Source organism: Ostrea edulis, chromosome 6 (assembly GCF_947568905.1).
Source record: "Ostrea edulis chromosome 6, xbOstEdul1.1, whole genome shotgun sequence".
Classification (NCBI taxonomy): domain Eukaryota; kingdom Metazoa; phylum Mollusca; class Bivalvia; order Ostreida; family Ostreidae; genus Ostrea; species Ostrea edulis.
In genome coordinates, this window is record NC_079169.1 from 93,044,293 (window position 1) to 93,065,586 (window position 21,294).

The 21,294-nt window shown below is 35.3% G+C and overlaps 1 protein-coding gene across 8 annotated transcripts in view; it reads right to left on the reverse strand.

Moving 5' to 3' along the window:
- The window catches only part of LOC125645842 (dual specificity tyrosine-phosphorylation-regulated kinase 4-like), a 72,599-nt gene continuing 51,305 nt past the window's right edge, over nt 1–21,294 (reverse strand). For 4 of the 8 annotated variants that reach the window (XM_056142739.1, XM_056142740.1, XM_056142742.1 and 1 more), the window contains 12 exons: nt 11,703–11,867; nt 11,015–11,255; nt 10,730–10,893; nt 9,303–9,439; nt 8,932–9,072; nt 8,465–8,603; nt 8,248–8,329; nt 6,980–7,213; nt 6,420–6,549; nt 5,763–5,968; nt 5,391–5,507; nt 1–3,402 (listed from right to left, as the gene is read on the reverse strand). In XM_056142739.1, coding sequence (XP_055998714.1) covers nt 3,239–3,402; nt 5,391–5,507; nt 5,763–5,968; nt 6,420–6,549; nt 6,980–7,213; nt 8,248–8,329; nt 8,465–8,603; nt 8,932–9,072; nt 9,303–9,439; nt 10,730–10,893; nt 11,015–11,255; nt 11,703–11,867 — 1,920 coding nt within the window. In that variant the 3' untranslated portion in view covers nt 1–3,238. Of the gene's footprint in view, nt 3,403–4,836; nt 4,906–5,390; nt 5,508–5,762; nt 5,969–6,419; nt 6,550–6,979; nt 7,214–8,247; nt 8,330–8,464; nt 8,604–8,931; nt 9,073–9,302; nt 9,440–10,291; nt 10,429–10,729; nt 10,894–11,014; nt 11,256–11,702; nt 11,868–14,545; nt 15,352–19,769; nt 20,597–21,294 lie in introns of those variants that run through there. The other 4 variants (XM_056142744.1, XM_056142746.1, XM_056142745.1 and 1 more) reach the window with 4 other exon arrangements.

Genomic DNA, 21,294 nt, shown 5'->3' on the forward strand with positions numbered 1-21,294 from the left:
CATCATTTTGTTGGCTTTATAGATTTTGTTCACCATAACTTCATCACACAAACATAACAAATTTTAACAAGAAATAGTTTATAAGGATTCCTTCACTTACACAGTGGAATGCTTTAAATGAATCAGCAAGAACGTCTTGTTTGATTCTAGTTGATTCAATCAGATTATTTTATAGAAGATATCACTGCTCTTTTTATAGTTGACGAAAATCAGAATGATACAGTCAATTAAAAAAAAACAATCGCTTAGTGCTAGCACTTTCTCCATGTCACTTCAAACAACTTTTGTATTATATTTGAACTGCCTGATGAAACATAAAAACATGGAGAAATTGCTAGTGGTAAACAAATGTTTATTGAATGTATAATTCTGAATTTCATCATCTATATATATATATATATATACACACACACAGTTACATGAATGACATAAAATGTATTGAAAAAACAAAACAAAAACCAACATATAATAAATAACACTGACACAAAACGGTGTGTTGAAATGTTAAGTTGTAAACAAACAAATCTTGGATTTTTATTTTGACAAGTCATCCCTGCTTGTTTTCTTTGATAATAAATACTGTAATTTCTCTTTCTAAGAACTATCTACAGTCCATTTTGTAAGTACTGTACATATCTATACATTGAAGACTCTCAAAAGACGATGTAAAATTCTAACCTAAAATGTATATTGCACAAAGATTATCACAATATCTGATCATGGAAGATGCTTAACTGATACAGTAATATACCATTTACTGATACATAGTCACCACAGCTATATAGTACCTACAACTTTACTGTTTCTGAAATCTAGGTACATGTCATTTAATTAATCAATCCTTCCTTAACATCAGCGAAAACCAAAAAAAAAAAAAAAACGAAGAACCATCAACTAAAAGACTAAAACTTTGTCTCGAGATTTACTCGCCAATTCACATAATGTTCTAAGGACAGGAATTTCTCAGCACTTCATAACAATTCTGGGCTTCTCTAATGAACTACACTAATTTTCCCTGATGACTTTCTGAATAACTAGTTTGTAGACTAGATATTTGGTGAACCACATTTACAAGCATACATATCTCTAACATTATACAGTACCTCCACTTACGCAAAATCCAGTATTTAAGCCTACATCATTTTCAGTAGAAACAAAATAAAAAATGCCCGGATAAAAGAATTTGTGTATAATTCAATCAGAACGTATAACAAGAGTTGTCAAAAAACAACATAGCTCGCCGGGAAGCATGATTCTACTTAGCCAATCCCTTTTAGTTCAAAAGGTTAAAAAATAAATCAAAGTCCAAGGTTACTAGGTCAAGGGTCTCGATACCATATCAAAAGGCCTGGTCATGAGGCATCTAAATTTGAAATATCAAATCCTTAACTCCTTAGTTCAAAAGATATAGTTAATGTTTTTGAAAAGAAGGTAAAGTCTAGGGTCAACAGTTCTGGTAACAAAAGAAAAGTCTCCTAATGAGGCATCTATATTTGAAATATCAAAGCCCTATCCCTCTCGGTTAAAAAAATATAGCCCAGGTTAAAGTTTTAGAAAAGTAGGTCAAAGTTCAAGGCAAAGGTCATTAGGTTTAATGTCTGTATCAAAACATAGGTCTCTTCATGAGGCATCTATATGTAAATTATCAAAACCCTATTCCCCTTGGTTCAAAAGATATGGCCCAGGTAAAACTTGTTTCCTTAAAGTGTGACACTGACTCCGGGGTCATAACAGCTCTCCGGACAGCCGTTCTGGCGAGCTAAAAAAATATATGTTATTTTGAATAAATCTACACATCAAAAAATTTCTTAAGTATCAGTAATTTGATATTGTAAGACTTGAAAATGTGGATCAGTCAAACTCTACCTCCTAAATTCTTATCAAAACAAACACAGAAAGTACATCTGCATTGGCATAACTAAATCTAGAGCTGTCCTAATGGAATTAACACCCCTCACAAGACACATTGGAAGGTGGGAAATGGTGAATTCATGCTCTTTGGAGAATAAATGGTTGTTAAGATATATACTCTGAACAATGACAACATAACACAACACCCCCCCCCCCCACCCACCCATTGGAAAAAAAATATCTAACTTCCTTGAATGATAAAAAATCTCAATCAAAATAGCAGGTGCACAACTTCATTATTCAAATAAGATATTGACAAAGTTTTAATCAAATCTGTCTCACTGTGTTTAAGATATACTCTGGACAAATTATGTCCAGTATTCCACCCCCCCCCCCCCCCCACAAACTTCGTTTGTGAAAAAAAAAAAAAAATTCACAAGTAAAAATGCACAAAATATGCTCTTTAAATTATATCACTAAAATAACATTATTTCATACATTTTTTTTAAAAGATTAATAAATGTACATGAACTGGTATTACTTATATATTTCACTTTTTAAATCAATTTTTATTACAATATATATTGTACCCTGTCTAAAATATAGAAAAGGTTTATCACTATATAATCAGTATGTATACCATTGGCCTGCAAGATAATGTATCACATGACCTTATACTTATCATGTGACCTATATGTATCACATGACCTACCATCGAACACTGGACGGATACACAATGCAGTACATACAATGGATAGAGACTGGATTGAGCATAATATTTAACAAAATGTCTTAACATGTACAATGACTATAAAAAGGTAATTTTAAATGCAAATACAATGTGCTTATACTTAAATGCATTCAGTAAAAACTGTTAAAAAATAAATACACATGTTGCACATAGAACAATTACACATTCTGGACGTAAAGACTGCATGCATTGGTCTACTAAATACTGATCACAAGGATCGACGTATTCGCACTGTAAGTACTGTAAATAATAATACTGGTCAGGTGACTTATGCTCTTGAGAAAAAATATCTGGCTTTAATCTTTTGTAAAAATGTTTTCAAAAACTGTTATGGACATGCAGTGAAAAATTAAAATGCAATGGACGGATGCTTTGGAGTAAAATCTGCAAAAATGCCACACTGGAAAGGCAATTTAGAGTTCAATAATTAAATTTGCAGCAAGATGAATTTTCCTAAATAATTGAAAAATGGCCATGTACATGTTTATGTGTATAGTGTGTATCAGACAAAAATATATAACTGGTACAAGCCTCAGTATGCAAGCATAATTTTCTGCCATATAATATTTCAATGTTCATCTCAAGAGCAAGGAGACAATAACACAGGAAATCTTGTCACTTCCGTGAGAGGGAGGATCATTTCCCAATTGGTGGCAAGAATTTGGAGTCCTCTGTGGGGTGATTGTCAGCCTTGGGGTGGTATGGGGCGTGACCTCCAGCCAGGTTCTTGACCTCCTCAGTGACCACGGTGTGGCTGTCGTCCTTTCTGGCACTGCCCTTGTTGCTCTTGGCACTGGGAGCTGTGAAATAATGGGGTCCTGTTGGAGATTAGTGGTTAAGACAGACTACAGTAAAAGCAGACAGGTGCACAAAACAATGCACAACACACACACACACACAGAGCCAGACACAACAAGAAGATGCACTGGTGGTTACAGTCATCACAAACTCGTGCAGGACTTATACGTCAGCTACTGGAATTTGATTGGTCGTTATTTTTTCATCCAGCAGATGGTGGGAAATCTGTGTATCAACATGCAAAGCCACCAACAACAACACAGTACATAGAGCTGACAGAACATTTACACTGACCACAGTATCATACACAAAATCCTTACTACTGTAGATTCCTTAATATACGCCAGCAAATTATCAACGCATAATTTCGCAATAGGCATCAATCTTAAAATAAAATTCTTCACTTTTATTTTTCTGTTGTTCAAGAACATGCAAGAACTCTTAATTAACAGACCACACGTGAATTCATGTTCACGCGATTCTTGATTGACAGACGACACGTGAATTCATGTTCACGCGATTCTTGATTGACAGACGACACGTGAATTCATGTTCACGCGATTCTTGATTGACAGACGACACGTGAATTCATGTTCACGCGATTTGACGTACACGAGCCATTTCGCCATATTAAGTACTCGCGTAAAATAAGGAATTTACAGTGTTTACTCATGTTTCTAGCAATCAAACAAATCTCTATAATCTACAGATTGAATTACATAGAATTACTTCACAGAATACAAGTAAAGTCTATCACATTGCAACATTTGATCACCACTATGTTTAGGTTTGTTAACTGAGTCATTTAAATGCTTTAATCGTGCTACTTCTGTAGATCTATAGGTCCAGCACTCCTGGTGAAAGTGCTATCAATTTTTGAACAAGTGCTTCACGTGTTTGAAAAATGTGATGAAATCTGCCTCAATCTTGTACATGTATTTAGAGATACCAAAATGATAAAAATAAATAAATGTTATCATTACTATGAAGTATTCCAATTCTTAAATCTTTCCCTTTGCCTGAGTTGAGGAAAAAAATTACATATGAATTGATAAGAACTGGAGAAATGGCGACCAGAATGAAAGACAAGAAGAGTGTTGATATAACAGAGAGCCCAATCCAATCAGATAGGTGATTTCATGTACAAGACAACCTGGTATGTTAGTTTTTAGAGGAATGATGTCACAAATATTATCATTTTTCTTTTTTAAAATCTAATTTCAACGTCTTCCGAAAGATAAACATGCAGTTATAATCAAACTACTAGTAGGAAAAAAATTATAACATTTTAATTCTAGTAGAGTTCTCAGTTTCATGCATCATTCCAGAATTCCTGTGGATGAGATTAAAATTTAGTTGTCGGCAGTGAAGAGTTTTTCTAACGTGCTAGATTAGGTATTAGAAACAAGGTTAACAAGTCATTGTCTGTTTCTTACTTTTCTTTGTAATGAGGTACCGGTTTCCTTAAAATAACTTTATATAGGTGACATGTGTGGTTGTATTCCCTGTAGGTTTAAAATAAAACAGATTGCTTTACTAGTGAGTCGTCAAACATGCGTAGATTTCTATCTACATAACCATTCAATCTCTGTGATTTTACAAAAATTTGGCCTCTGATTTATGTTTTTATTTCTATGCACTTTAACGTAACACTAAAACTGCAGAATTTCTTTCATTATAAGTATTAATGCTTTTTGCTAGATACATTTTCCACAGATCAGGAATTCAGGACTTTTCAAGTGGTGACACGTGCAAATGTGACGATGTCCACACTATAAAATTTGCAAATCAACATGGGTGACTTCTATAGCTCTGAACCTTGTGAGACCTTACACATCTCCTGTCTGGCTACATCACAGTAATGTGTGTGCTGGACCTAAAACCTCTACAGTTACACAACAGACAGGTCAGGCGGTGTCTGTGAGAGAACTATGCATGGACAATGCTGAAATACAAGTGAAGGTTACAACACAAACGCTGGTAGCTATACCTCTAGCACTGTGTTCGTCGTGAGTATGCTCGGCTGAGGCCCCCACGGGGGGTACCCTTTTGGCACTCTGTTTTCTCTCTTTCAGATTCACTTTCCATTCTTCACTTTTTTGCCGTTCTGTGGTGTTTATGAAGAAATCAAAATAAGTAATTAAAGAGGCAACAATTGCAATAAAGTTACATATTGATAGACATGAATACTTCTGACTGTTATAAATGACAAACTATTCATAACAATTTTTCCATGTTTACATGTCTAAATATGAATAATAATGATATATTACAGATGATATTATTTGAAAATAACAATAAATGAATGCAGTTGACTATGAATATGACTTAATTTCACTTCTATCTCCTTTAGAACCTCTACCTTTGCCTGGGACCTGTGCTGGCACTTTGTACGGGTCTGTAGGTTTGTAAGATTCGCTGTTCTGGTCCGACACAGCTGGGGATGGGCGATGGGAGGCTTTCTGCTGTGATCGGTTGGAATCTCTAGCCTTACGGTTCACCAGGCCTTCTTTGATCCAGTCATGCTGCAGTGCTTCCTCTGGTGTCATCCGAATGTTTGGGTCCCACCTAACAACCACACATTATCACTGTATACATTCATACATAATACTACTATACATGGTACATCAAACAACGCTTCAAATAAGGTCAAACTTTCAACTCCTCCATCTTAGACCTTCATCACTTTCAAGTGCTTATAATTACAGTCAACTCTACTTATATTGAAGTCACTTATATTGAACTGTCTGTTATATTGAAGTAAAACTAAATCCCCAATTTTATTTATCATATACTTAAACATCAGTTATATTGAACTTTGGATATAATGAACACCCGAATTTCAATATATCTAGAGTAGACAGTACGTTTAATTCATCTATTTAACTACAAATCTACAAAATCTAACAATATATATTCAACTTTTAAAAATCCCAGTGGACAGTTGTTGGACTTAATTGCTTTTAGTTTGAAGTCATTTGAGTCTGTATTTCCTGCGCCAGACTTTTGGAATACTTACTCTAAACACCGCCTTATGAAGTCCAGGAAGTTGGCATCACACGTCTTGACGGCCTGTTGGAGGTCTTTGGACCCCACCCTCCTCTTCTTTCCTTTACTGTTTGTTATACATCTGGGGTTGCCTTTAGAATCTGGGGAAAAAACACAGAAGTTTTTACGCATGTGTAACTGGAAAGGATAAAATTCATGGCTGGACCAGGAATCGAACCCAGGACTCTTGCATTTCTTGTCAAGTGTTCTAACCACTGAGCTATCCAGGCCAAATACCCATGGTCCATAAAACCCAAACTACTACATTCCTCTCTCCTTAAATTGTCTTCACCCTCAAAGGCACACAAGCCTGATTCTTTTGCCCCTGGCAGGACTTTTACCTGCAAATCGCTGTGTGTTTCATTGCATTTTCTCCCTTCATGTTACATATGATTCATTAACAATGAAAGATGCTATCAATACCCTGTTTTAATCAATGTCCATATATTCTCCTTATCAAGCAGTATATACTGCCACATTAAAAATCCAAGTATCGTTAAATTTTTCAGTACAAACAGCAATGAGACCCACCAAAGAACAGCCTGCGCCTGGTGGCCTGGTCCAGGACGTTTCCACTAGGGAGCCCCAAGACTTCCATAATACAGGCCAGCTGCTCTACCTCATTCTCCCCGGGAAACAGAGGGTATCCTGTGTACAGCTCTGCCAGAATACAACCAAAGCTCCACATGTCGATAGGCATGGAGTAAGGTAATCCTAGGATCACCTCAGGGGACCGGTAAAATCGACTTTGGATGTATGTGTACACTGAAATAAGAAATAAGTGCATCATATAAAAATAAAATCACTGCGACATTGATAGGCATGGAGAAGGGTAATCTAAGGATCAGCTCAGGGGACTGGTATCATGTAAATATAAATCACTGTAACATTGATAGGCATGGAGAAGGGTAATCTAAGGATCAGCTCAGGGGACTGGTATCATGTAAACATAAATCACTGTAACATTGATAGGCATGGAGAAGGGTAATCTAAGGATCAGCTCAGGGGACTGGTATCATGTAAACATAAATCACTGTAACATTGATAGGCATGGAGAAGGGTAATCTAAGGATCAGCTCAGGGGACTGGTATCATGTAAACATAAATCACTGTAACATTGATAGGCATGGAGAAGGGTAATCTAAGGATCGGCTCAGGGGACTGGTATCATGTAAACATAAATCACTGTAACATTGATAGGCATGGAGAAGGGTAATCTAAGGATCAGCTCAGGAGACTGGTATCATGTAAACATAAATCACTGCGACATTGATAGGCATGGAGAAGGGTAATCTAAGGATCAGCTCAGGGGACTGTTATCATGTAAACATAAATCACTGTAACATTGATAGGCATGGAGAAGGGTAATCTAAGGATCAGCTCAGGGGACTGTTATCATGTAAACATAAATCACTGTAACATTGATAGGCATGGAGAAGGGTAATCTAAGGATCAGCTCAGGGGACTGGTATCATGTAAACATAAATCACTGTAACATTGATAGGCATGGAGAAGGGTAATCTAAGGATCAGCTCAGGGGACTGGTATCATGTAAACAATAAATCACTGTAACAGTGATAGGCACGGAGAAGGGTAATCTAAGGATCAGCTCAGGGGACTGGTATCATGTAAACATAAATCACTGTAACATTGATAGGCATGGAGAAGGGTAATCTAAGGATCAGCTCAGGAGATTGGTATCATGTAAACAATAAATCACTGCAATTGCTCTGTTCTCTCAGTATTTACAGAACTATCAGTTTGTTAAGTATAACTATAATTTGATACCCTTGTCTTACCTCTTTGATGCTCATAGCAGCTGGATCCAAAATCTATAACTTTAATTGAACTTTGACCTCGTTGTCGTAGTAATATGTTTTCCTGCAAATCAATAAAAAATGTATACATGTGCTTCCTCCTCCTTTCTATTCATTATTTCTCTTTTATTGCTTTTTCATATCTCAAAGCATGGTTACTGATTACATGATATTCAGTTGCTAATAGAAAAAAACATACTGGCTTCAGGTCACAATGAATGATTCGCTCTCGGTGCAACATTTTAAGGCATTGCAGGAGAGAGAAGGCAAATCTACGAATTAAAGCTATGCTGAATCCCTGAAAATTGTTCTTCTTGATTAACTCATATAGGTTCATCCTAAAAAGAAACAGCAATCCAACATTCATAATTCATTCCTTTAATCAGACTCAGTACATAATAAAGACATCTGAACAAAAGTGAAATCAATATATCGATGTACTCTTTTGTTTGGCACTGGCTACAGTTATTTTGCCATATCCTTAATTAAAGAGTCCACTCAGTGAACATGATCACATAATGGCAGGAAATTTCATTTTTTGAGCAATAAATCAATGTCAAATCAGTTTCATAAATTAGATGTATGTACATTTTTTGTTTTGGTATAATTTCTGAATTTATCAAGTCCGCCATACATCTCACTCTTTATGCTACCATGTACACCTACCCCATGAGCTCAAATGTGATACAGAGATGATTTCGGAAGTAGAAGTATTCCCCCATGTGGATGATATTAAACTGGTTGTCTTTGTCTCGCCGCCGAAGAGCATCGAGAATTTTTACCTCCACCAGTGCCTGATGGTGGAATCTGATGAAAATGGTTAACTTTTGATGAATAATAGTTTCCCAAAAAATTCAACATGGCAGTTTGTCTTCACTTCATTTAAAATTTCGTTTTACAATATTCAGTTCAAATTATCAAAAACATTATATCATTCAGAGTAAAAATGTACCAAATATGACAATACACAATGGCATGTTTTAAGTTGTGTGAGTCTCTTATTCTGTAAGGTGCAGAGTGTGTATCAGTCACATTACCTTTTCTTATTTCTGATAATTTTGACAGCTACCATCTGATCTGTCTTGTGGTCATAGCATTTGACCACTTGACCAAACGAACCTTTACCCAGCACTTCAAGAATTTCATATCGATACACCATGTGGTCGTGCATGACCTAGAAAATAATCAGTGCAAAATAGCGAATTGCTGGAGGGTGCAGGACATGCTATCCTTATCCAAAGGGTAAAAGCAAGGCGTAAATGCAGAAATTCATAATAAATGTAAATATATTTTTCAGATAAAAAAAAAAGCTATAAGTTTAGAAAAACAGATGTTGTTATTTTTAAAAATCTGACTAATAAATCTACCTTTTATGAGATAAAACAAGTATGGCAAACATTGTTATAATAAGTGTTTGCACTGACAAATATACTTATAAATATCAAATAGCATAAGATATTGAATTCATACTCTGATATAATGAATTCCCAATGTAACAAAATTCTTCACCACAAGGTCCCCACAACCAGGTTTTACTGTAGTTTTTAAATCAATTATCAGATGTTCTAGATTTTGGGATGCATGAAATCATATGTTTTAGATAGAGGTGTAGATTGTATAAATAAAATTAAACTACATTGCGCTTGAAACATTTCTACTTTTCAATTAATTCCCATGCAACACATTAATCTCTGTACATGGCCATTACACTACATTTTCATTACTGTCACAGCCTAACTCCATAAGATGGACTCTGACTACACAAAACCAGTATAGTTTTAAACCAACTATGGGTTGATTGACTTGTTCAAGAATTCACGAAGAAAGGCACTACAGACTAAAATCCACTAATACAATTACAAACAAGTGTATTATAATTCAAACAAGTGCAAAGCTAAAAATAGGAATTTATTCTATTTCGTTTTGAAAGGAACTTCACTTTTCTAAAATCTAAGCCAAGCCCTCTAGAGTGCATCTTTAAAGCGATATTGCTGGCAATACTAATCCACGCCAAATCAATGTTTACCTCTTCTTATTACGAACAATTTTAATAGCAACTTCCTCATCAAGTTTGTAGTCAAGGACTTTGACCACTTGGCCAAACGAGCCTTTCCCTACCACCTCCAAAATTTCATAGCGGAATGCAATTTGGTCTCCTATTATCTAGAATATTTGCATAAATTCAAATAAATTGAAATATTTGGCTGTGAGCACCATATGCCTGGAAAATTTCACCCTTTTTCCCCCATACTACACCCATGCATGAATAGAGAACAAGGCAAATCATTTTTGTACATGTATAACCTTAAAGTTTGAAGAAAAATCTAGTACCATGCAAAATTAATAAACACATGTATAGCTGAGTCAAACAGGAAAAATATCTAGTCAAAAATAATGCTGGGTGAAAATTTCCGGCATGCAATTTTTTTTTGCTGGAAATGAAAACTTAGGACTTTATTCTGACCTTGATGTAAGATCCATTTTCATCATCGTATCCATTGTTCTGAGCTCCACCGGGAACACCTTCGATCTTTTTTGCTTCAAGGCCGAGGAACCAAATTTCTGGGTAATCTAGGATCTCTGTCTGTTCAAAAGCTGTCAATTTACTTCTAAACTGCTTAAGAGCCTCTGAAATAACACCAATCAATCTTTCTTTATTTAACAACAATTTACAATTTAATCAACTTTTTAAAAATTCTTCTGCATATTGCTTAATGGGCATTGCAAAAACTGGTTCATGTCTCCTCACCTCCCGGAGTCATTGGCAGCTTGTTCCCATAAGCATCCCTCTTTGTCCTGTCAGGAGTACCTGTGTTGATAGTAGAGTAGGAACTTTGACGAGTGTACGATTCACTTTTCTTGTTGAGCTGGGGGAGAGTGCTCGAGTCATTCTCATGGTGTTGCTTCTGGTGAGCGTTCTTCAGTTCGTTCTGGTGGCCAAGCTGAGGGAGTGTTGTTGTGGGAGCTACAGCAGCCACCAGCTTACCACCCTGTAAATTGTGCTCACAATTAATTCTTGTTCCTGTTGACCGTGCATGAGGTTCTGTTGTGCTTTTGACTTACTCAACTGAGTTGCAGGTTATTACAGAGTTGTATCCCTTTTGGGTGGAATATCTGACTTAAACTGAATTGCTATTCTGGTTAATCAGATTCTCTTGTAATGGGTTTTTGAAATGACACATTTAATGAGTTGTTTAAATCTTATCCATCAACTCTTTTAGATTTGTTCTAGTTGCCTTGTTTCATGATTACCTCAGTGTAGAAATCTGTTGACTTGACTTACCTCAGAGTAGGAGACCCCTGTTTGTTCTGATTGGTGTGGTGGGAGGAGGGCTGATTGGTAGAGATTTGTTGACTTACCTCAGAGTAGGAGACCCCTGTTTGTTCTGATTGGTGTGGTGGGAGGAGGGCTGATTGGTAGAGATTTGTTGACTTACCTCAGTGTAGGAGACCCCTGCCTTGTGCTTGTTCTGATTGGTGTGGTGGGTGGTGTGGTGGGAGGAGGGCTGTTTGGTGGGGATCTGTTGAGATGAGGTCTGGTATTTACTGCCATCAGCATTCAGTCGATTTGACCGCTGCTGGATGTTGGCATGTTGAGGGCTCTGAAACAAAAACAAGGAAACCAAATCATTAATAAAACATTACTACAAATATAAAAAGATACAGTAACCCAAGAAACTTAAAATAGCTACATAATGAGAGAAAATTCCACAAACAATCACATTACACACAACATTGTAGATTTTTAGGAAAAGGCTATCTACACTGAATATGCTGGTCTTATAGGACTCTCCAGTGGGCATTGAGAGGAGGCGTGCACCTTAGAAATATTGATGAAGCCTTCTGGTGTTTCTCTGAGCATTTGTCAGCTCAATAGCTGTAGTTTTAACCTACACAACAATTTCAAAACAGAAATTTACGTCTTGCATGTTTATAACAATTATTCGATAATGCCAGCCATTGACGTAATTCTGTTTCCCTTGCTATATATGTACTGCCATAGTGCTTAATGTCAAGAACTATGTGTGAACACCATATATATTCCTGCAGTTTGCCGTCTGTGTAATTTGATAATTTTTCATTATCACAAGGCTGTTTTTCAATCTTACACAATGAGTCACATGTAACAAGGAGGAAGATTTGCAGTGGTGAGGGCATTACATGTGAAGTGTAATTTCCATCATTTTACTGTTTATTGAAAGTTTGAGAGCAGAAAAAACCAAATGAAGTTCTGATATTGCTTCCATTTCAGTTATCCAGATCTTGATTAATATCACATATTCTAAATATGAAATGATTTATACGCTCTGGATACAAATTTCTTTGATTTATAATGATTCGCTATTGTTTATTCTTCCACAATTATAACTCTGAAGTATGAAAAGTAATTCTTCAAATCTACCGGCTGAAGTGTGAAATAATTCAGAAATATTTTTGCAATGCCTATATTTCATTCAATCACAAATGGCTGCTGATATAAAGAATTCATTATCAAAGATTACATACACAGTTTTGGCCATACTGAGAGGAAAAGTCTCATCTTGCACTCTTGGTTAAAATTAAGGATGCAGGCAAAGGTTAAAATTAAGGATGCAGGCCAAGAAGAATTCCAAACTGCACAGCCTCCTTGTTCACTTACTTACATTATGATGTCATAATAACACAGTGGAATAGAGATGGTTTTATCAACTGAAGGTCCTCAGGTTCAAATTCCAGCAGAGATAAAATTTTACAGCCTGTGGTAAATCATATATAAACTGTTCAACCAATGCAGTGATCAACACCTGTTAATCCAAAGTATACAGAGGAAAAATATATATAGGACTTTTTAAAAAACAATTTCCCTGACTTTGATAATGTCATTATATAAGTTCCTACACTTACAGATGGAATTTCAGAAGGCATAAAATCCTGGACATTAACTCTCTACAGACAAACCACCCAGCAAATCCAATCACTGAATAACACAGGATGCACAGAATCCCAAAGAATTCAGAAATACCCCAAGACAGTGGGTATTATTACTGTCTCAGAAACCCGGGAATGGAGCCTGGACAGTACAAATTCAGTCTTAACAGATGTGATCCCTGTGTGTGGGTAGCAACAGAGAATTACTATAAATTAAACACTACAGAAAGAAAAGCTTTGTTTAAAATATGGATTAAAGTAGTTAAAATCATGTACAAATTCACAACACAATAGTCTAATAATATGAAGGGACATAATATGGATTGCAGTTTTTAATCTTTAAACAAAGAAGTTATTAACTGATTTCCCTGTATGTGTGTGTGTGTGTGTACCCTGTTCTGGTTCCATTTCACTGACCAAGTCTTCTTAATAAGCATAGAACCACAATAAGTTCTTAACAAGATTAACACAAAAAGTAATAACAGCACTATCAGTAAAATGAACCCAGAACCCAGACTCACACATTCAGTATTCAGCAAACCCCATTCCAGGGATTCATACTCACACACTCAGTAATCAGCAGACCCTATCCCAGGAACCCACACTCAGTATTCAGTAGACCCTATCCCAGGAACCCACATTCACACACTCAGTATTCAGCAGATCCCATCCCAGGGACCCCCACTCACACACTCAGTATTCAGCAGACCCCATCCCAGGAACCCACACTCAGTATTCAGTAGACCCTATCCCAGGAACCCACATTCACACACTCAGTATTCAGCAGATCCCATCCCAGGGACCCCAACTCACACACTCAGTATTCAGCAGACCCCATCCCAGGGACCCCCACTCGCACACTCAGTATTCAGCAGACCCCATCCCAGGGACCCCCACTCACACACTCAGTATTCAGTAGACCCCATCCCAGGGACCCCCACTCACACACTCAGTATTCAGCAGACCCCATCCCAGGGACCCCCACTCACACACTCAGTATTCAGCAGATCCCAGGGACCCCCACTCACACACTCAGTATTCAGCAGATCCCAGGGACCCCCACTCACACACTCAGCAGACACAACCCTGGAACCTTGGCTCACCTACACAGTACTAAACATCATAGTACATATGTACTATAAGTTGGAGTCGTAAAATTCTTTCGTACATTTCATGAATTTTTTAAATCTTCACTGTAGGTGAATAGCACCAGTTTCAGCATATCATACTATTTATAACAGAGATTCTGCCTCTTTGTATTCTAGTTTTGGTTATGATGAAGCTGTCTAGACAAAAGTGTATGGAATTCCTATTTAGCTTATTGTCACTACCAGCGTGATAGATACACATTGTAATTAAAGATGAACAATACCTCTCGGAATACTAATCCGCCAATACCACTCCTCCGAAGGGCTGAGTGAAGGTCCCTTCTAGAAACTGTGAAATTGATGTCTGCCATTATACATTATTTCAGGAGGCTGACGAGTCATCAGTGGTCAGTTTTACACAAAATTTGCATCTTATCACTTACGTTTCACATAATTTTTCACAATGTGTCAAGCACATACCACTTAAAATTCTCATTGTTATATTCCTTCCTATTTTCACAAAGACAATGATATTTCAAAGTCCATGATGCAAAGCTGGACAAATCAATTTATTTCATTGTTTTATATGGGGGGATTTTTTGGCTAAAAGGAATATATCAGGTTGTCAAACTTTAATATCCCAATGACAGTATGTCAATTGCCAGGTTTAGCGGCTTTTAATACACAGAATTTTCACGTATCTCTGTGAACATCTGATGAATGGACACGCTAACATTTCTCCAAACAATTAATCCATTGGAACTGTTACAGAAATCAAAACTAACTCATCAAATATTAATTATTTGGTCAAATGTTCATTCCATCTCGCAGTGAAAGAAAAATTCAATAGATCGTATAGCATTACAACCATTAACTATTACAGGCAGCAAGACAACGAATAGGCCTAACACCTAGTCAAGACCTCACAAAAGTCCCTGTTCACCACACGATCAATTGCTACTCAGTCATTGACACTTTCAACATAACACTTGTGTTTTTAGAACCACACGGATACATGCTCTCCAAGTAGAAGAATTTCACTATTGAGTTACATATAGACTGGGTTAAATTCTCCCTTTTTCTTGAAGTTGGAATAGAATTAATAACAACTCAATGTATTGCTTTGGTAGAAAACTTGACCAAACAATTGATTCCATAATACAAAGAGCTTGGTATCATATTTTATTTTTAAACTTTGTTAAACTCTATGCATATACTTTGAATAAACACAGAAGAATTTATACAAGGAATTAACTAAGAGGTCTGAAGAGGAAGAATGGTGGAGGAGTCATTTGACACTTGAAGGCGTGTGACACCGTTTTGTTGTAAATAGCTCTCATTTTACAAATACTTACAATCATACTTATCTATTTGTTCAGTAAATCTTCAATGTGATATTATATGACCAAAAATAATTAGACACACATTGAAGTATATAAACATGTTTATTTTGTATACAATTATCTCTGAAATTCAAATGAATAACAAAAACAATGGCTGACAGAAATCGGATCTCCTCTCAACCAGGGCAAAGTATGGTAATGTAAAACATACACCGGCAATTCAATTTTGTAAATATTATCACAGTGCCTCAATTTAAAGATTAATGGTAAATAGGTAATAAAGATCAAATTCTGTTTGATAAAAACAGTTTATTTTTCATCAATTTATTGCTAGATAATATGTATCATTTTAGAATTCTGATTAAAAGGGGCTCTTTTTTTTAATAGAGAGGTTCAATTCCAGATACACACACAAAACAACAAGAACCAGATCAGCTGCAAACACAACACAGAAAACAGACCATGGGATACGTTTACAAGGACCTTTGACCCATTAGTAAGCTTATACAATACTTGATTTCCAAGGACTTTTAGCCAAAGTAACCTTACATAATACTTGATTTCCAAAAACTTTAACCTCAAGTAAGCTTAAATAATACTTGATTTCCAAGGACTTTTAGCTCAAATAAGATTATATAAGACTTGATTTCTGAAGACCTTTGACTCTTATGAAATACTTAATTTCCAAGGGCCATTGACTCAAGTAAACTTATACAATACTTAATTTCCAAGGACCTTTGACCCTGAGTAAGGTTATACATGTACATTTGGAAAGATGAACAAGAGTTCTGCTAAATTGTATTCATGTATTTTTTCGGCATTCACCAACGTATTGATATTATAAATTGGCAATGGAAGCCAAACAATTACATTTTGTATGGTATTACGAACAATCAAATTTTGTATGGTAACTTCTGGGGTCTTCAAATGTTGTCATGAGTTGAGCCACTTGATGAAGGAACAAAATTCGGTCAAAGTGCTATGTGTTCAGATTCCAGTTCAGGATTTATGCCAAGCTGCACTAATGGGGTAACTGGTCTGTGCACAGTTATCTGTATACATCTGATCTATGTACATGGCTTATCAATTTGAACACACCCTTATGCAAAACTATTTGACCTTCATTTTTGTTCAATTAAATATGATTATGTGGGAAAATCTCAACATCTTGAATTTGCCAAGAGAGCTGCCTCAATCCTTAGATCACTGTTATGTTTTCGTAGAGTTAAAACAATACCATATTAAAATTTAGATAAATCAATCAACCTGCATTATCCAAGTTAAAGAGGCCATACAATGCCATTTAATAACACAGATGTTCTGATAATGCTGGCATCCAACCCTTCTCAAAATAGCACAAACCAATATATCACGTTTATACCAAAACTAAGTCAACAAGGGAAATAACTCATTTTTATATACCCCAAAGAGAAAAATAAGATTATTATGTTTTGCCTTGGCAAGACAATCACTGACATTAACTTTCATTGAACAGTTAAAAAATGTAATTCCAAGAGCTTGAAGTAATCACTTCGTCTTAAATCTAAATAGTTTTCACAGATTTTATTACTGATTCCTAATTAATACATTTGTTCACTTATCATGCACTTTAAAGGTCAAGTGTAATAAAAATAGATTTGAAAATAAAGTTTATAATTCATTAAAACCCATTTTGAAAAGTTTATTGATGTGTTTATTTTTTTTTTAAATCCAGGTAAATGCGCAAAATACCTATTCCAAAATCGTTGTTTATAGAAACGAATGAAGGGATTGTCACCCTTTCTTATGACGTCATCTGAGACAATCGTAGTTGTTTACGCCTGTATATCATCGTTTTAATTTCTGTGAGAAATTGCCAGTTTTAGCAACACCGTGGATAGTGACGATGAAATACCGTAGATACACTTGAGTTTAGGGATTCAACCTTTATAATGTTTGTACCTACACCCGTTTCGAAACCATCAGATGGTAATATTTATATGATATATACATTTATATGTTCGACAAATATCTCATTGGAATCTCATTTAGAAATTATTTACCGGGCCAGTCCATAGAAAATTGGGAATAATATTGGAAAAAAATGTTCTATCAAAAGATAACCTTTGTATTTTACACAACCGAGGCTAATCAAAATCAGACTTCATAGATACTCGCCGTATACTCTATTGTAGCGATTGTGAGCATATTTAACTAGATTGACTCTCACGTTTGTATTTTTTTTTATTATGGGGTTTATTTGTATGAGATTGATCAGATTCAAATTATAATGTGTTTAGCTAGATATATATTTAACTGAAAAATGCCTTTTTGTAAAAAGAACAACAAAAGACAAAAGAAAAAAACTTATTGTGCACAAAGTTATTTGTAACCCCCCCCCCCTTTTTAAAAAAAAACAAACAGCTACATGTAGATACAATATCATAAAATGTAAATTAGGCCTATTAGTACATGTAATTTCTTCACAACACACGTCAAATGCGAAATTGATATATTACGGCACAAAGTTAACGAATTGTAGCATTTTGAGGTGTGAAATTTTGCCTTAATGATTCATGATATATATGTAGCACATTAGGAATGTAGCATATTAGGAAAAGGAAAAACTTGTACTTGTTTTCATAATGAACTTTGGAAATTGGACTGACCTCGCAATAAATAAGGTTTTATCAAAATGGGTTTTTAGAATTAAATTCATTTCCATTTTTACTATATTTTATTTTTTCAATATATATATAGTGAAGAAATGAAATGATGACGATGAGTCCCTTATAAATATAGTATGAGTACGACAATATTCGAAAGATATTTCATTTAATAGAAGAAATAAAATCAATTCGAACTAGGTAATGGGTGACATTAATTTTTATGTGCAATCGCAAACCCATTGAATACAATGTCGCATTAAAGCATTCAGTGGTGGATGTAGAGAGGGGTGGATTGCGTGCATCCCCCCTTTTTGGGTTGAACTTTTTATATAATTAAAATACATCCCTCCACTTGTTTTGTAGGATGTCCAGTTAATCATCACTTTGCACTTTGTTTGGAGTCAAACAGGATGATGGAAACCTGATTCTCGTTAATTAAAGTGTCACTCACTGATCCTCGTGGCTTGTCACAAATCTCAGTGTCTCTTTTCAGTTTCAGTATCCAAATTCTTCGAAATTTAGTATCTTTTGGGAAAAGAAATATACTTAATCCCTGTCCCGATTTCACATTGCAGTTCAAAGCAGCGCATTGTACCATAAATACAGGACTTTTCTATGTAAACACTATAAAAGCCTATCAATGCAGTCGAAAGTTGTCTCAGATGACGTCATAAGCTACGAGCGATAACCCACGTCAGAACACATTTATCGATCGCTCAGGTAAAAGTTTGATAGCGCCGTGTAATTCACGCCAAGTGATTTTTATCAAAATTGCCATGGAAATTAATCCATAAGTGTACGACAGACATTTTTCTGTATAAAACTCAAGTTTTAGGAAAATCACCGTACTTGACCTTTAAAATTTTATGACATAAAAAAACTAAAGGTTTATAAATTACATAGAATGTAGACCATCATATTTACTTCTCTTTTAAACTAAAACAGTCTCTTTTTGAGATATTAGTGTTTTGGGAATGAAATTACTTCAATCTTTAAAATTATTTTGATCAATTTATATGAAATACATGTATCTAGATAATAAATGCTATCATAATCATTCTCACAATTCCTTTTACCTTAAATAAAATAATATCTAAAGTAAAAAAAAAAAAAATTAACTGCTACCGTGAGTATCATATTTTGAAAGTGTGTTTATTACATATAAACTGGGGTCAATTTCTAGCATATTACATCAAAATACTTTCAGGTGGAAAATTGAAGGATTTAATTCTACCACTACAAAGGAGAGAAATCCCTCATACGATTACTAAATGGCCGCCCAAAGAATAAAGAATTAACCCAGTTATTATTCTTTCTCTGTGTCCTTCCAATCTTAAACGAATTAAAATGACCATGTGATCCTTTATGTATTTAAATCTATTAAGACTTACTGCAGAAAATAATCTAATACTATTTACAGTAGAGTTGTGTATTGACTCATTGAGAATAGCAAAGAAAAAATAATTTTAAAAAAAAGTTCTGAGACAGATGTAACAGAAGACTTTAATCAATCTTACCACATCTACTGAAATTTGGTTGTCTTTTTCTCGTTCTTTATGCCTCTGTCGTTCAACATTCGGTAATCGCATCAATTTTTGGTCAAAGGGAGGCCAAAACCCCGGCTCAGCCATGATAATGTTCTGTTACTGAATCTTATAAATTCTTTCTCCTAGATATACATTAAGAAATCCTTCACATTTTTGTCATGAGTCACAGAATGTGTTCATACACACTTTAGCAAAACTTGTTAACTCCAAGCATTTACTGCTGAAACGACAGACATCAAATCACCATAGAATTCGCTGATTTCTGAAGTTGGGAGTCGAAATTCCTTGAAGCTCCGTATACACGGATGGTTCCAATGGTAAAATTAAACTCAGATAACCACTCACAAAAAATATATTGAGCACAGAATTTAATTCCTTTTACTTTCCAATCTAAATCAACATTATTTTAGTGGCAATAAGAAATGGATTGTTCCCTCTAAAAAGATCGACTGAATAAAGGCCAGTCTTTGTAATATAGAGTCAGGAACAACATTCATATCAAATCCAAAATGAAATGAACATCTAGCATATCAGATCTCCCACTTTCTTTTTTAAAACCTATAATCCACTGAATCAACTGACTCGGATATTGTCAAAATTTATTGCACCGTGCTTGTGATTTCACTCCATCACAATTCCATTTCATTATTCATAACAACTACTAAGATCATAATGTTCTCAACTCCTATAAACTTTTGTGAACAATCATGAAAGGAAAATTGAAACAAAATCCATACAAGACTGACACGACTGAATTTTTTTTCAGCCTGTCTTCAAAGGATCAAGTCCGCAAAATTAATTACTACAGAAATCAGTACTGATACACTCCATCAGTTTTAGTACAGCTAATTGCTCCAAGCTTTTTTTTTATGTGTGTTCAGGCTCTATGTCAACTTGGAAACAAACTACATTGACACAAAAGCTTAAATTGCACCTATAGTGATGGTGTTTGAAAAGAAGACAATTGGGCTTAAAGAATTACCACCTATCAGATCTAGTGATCTCTTCGCAAATTCACCATGTGTGGAAGTGATGAATCCTATCTCAGAAACAATCGGCTCACAATGGCCCAATACACATTATAGCTTTAATCAGTCAATCAATTAATTCTGTACCATACTATACCCAAAAAATTTATAACGATTGTCTTCCTAATGTATCAACAAATAGATTAATATGATAGAGGCTGTTTATGTAACACTTATAGAAAAGCCAGAGGAACAATTCAAACATGGAACTAAAGCAGAGTTACACTAGAGAGAATCTGGAATGTAGAACTAGGAGACAGTTACAGAACCTGGAATATAGAACTAGGAGATAGTTACAGAACCTGGAAAATAGAACTAGGAGACAGTTACAGAACCTGGAATATAGAACTAGGAGACGGTTACAGAACCTGGAATATAGAACTAGGAGACGGTTACAGAACCTGGAATATAGAACTAGGAGACAGATATAGAACCTGGAATATAGAACTAGGAGACAGTTACAGAAC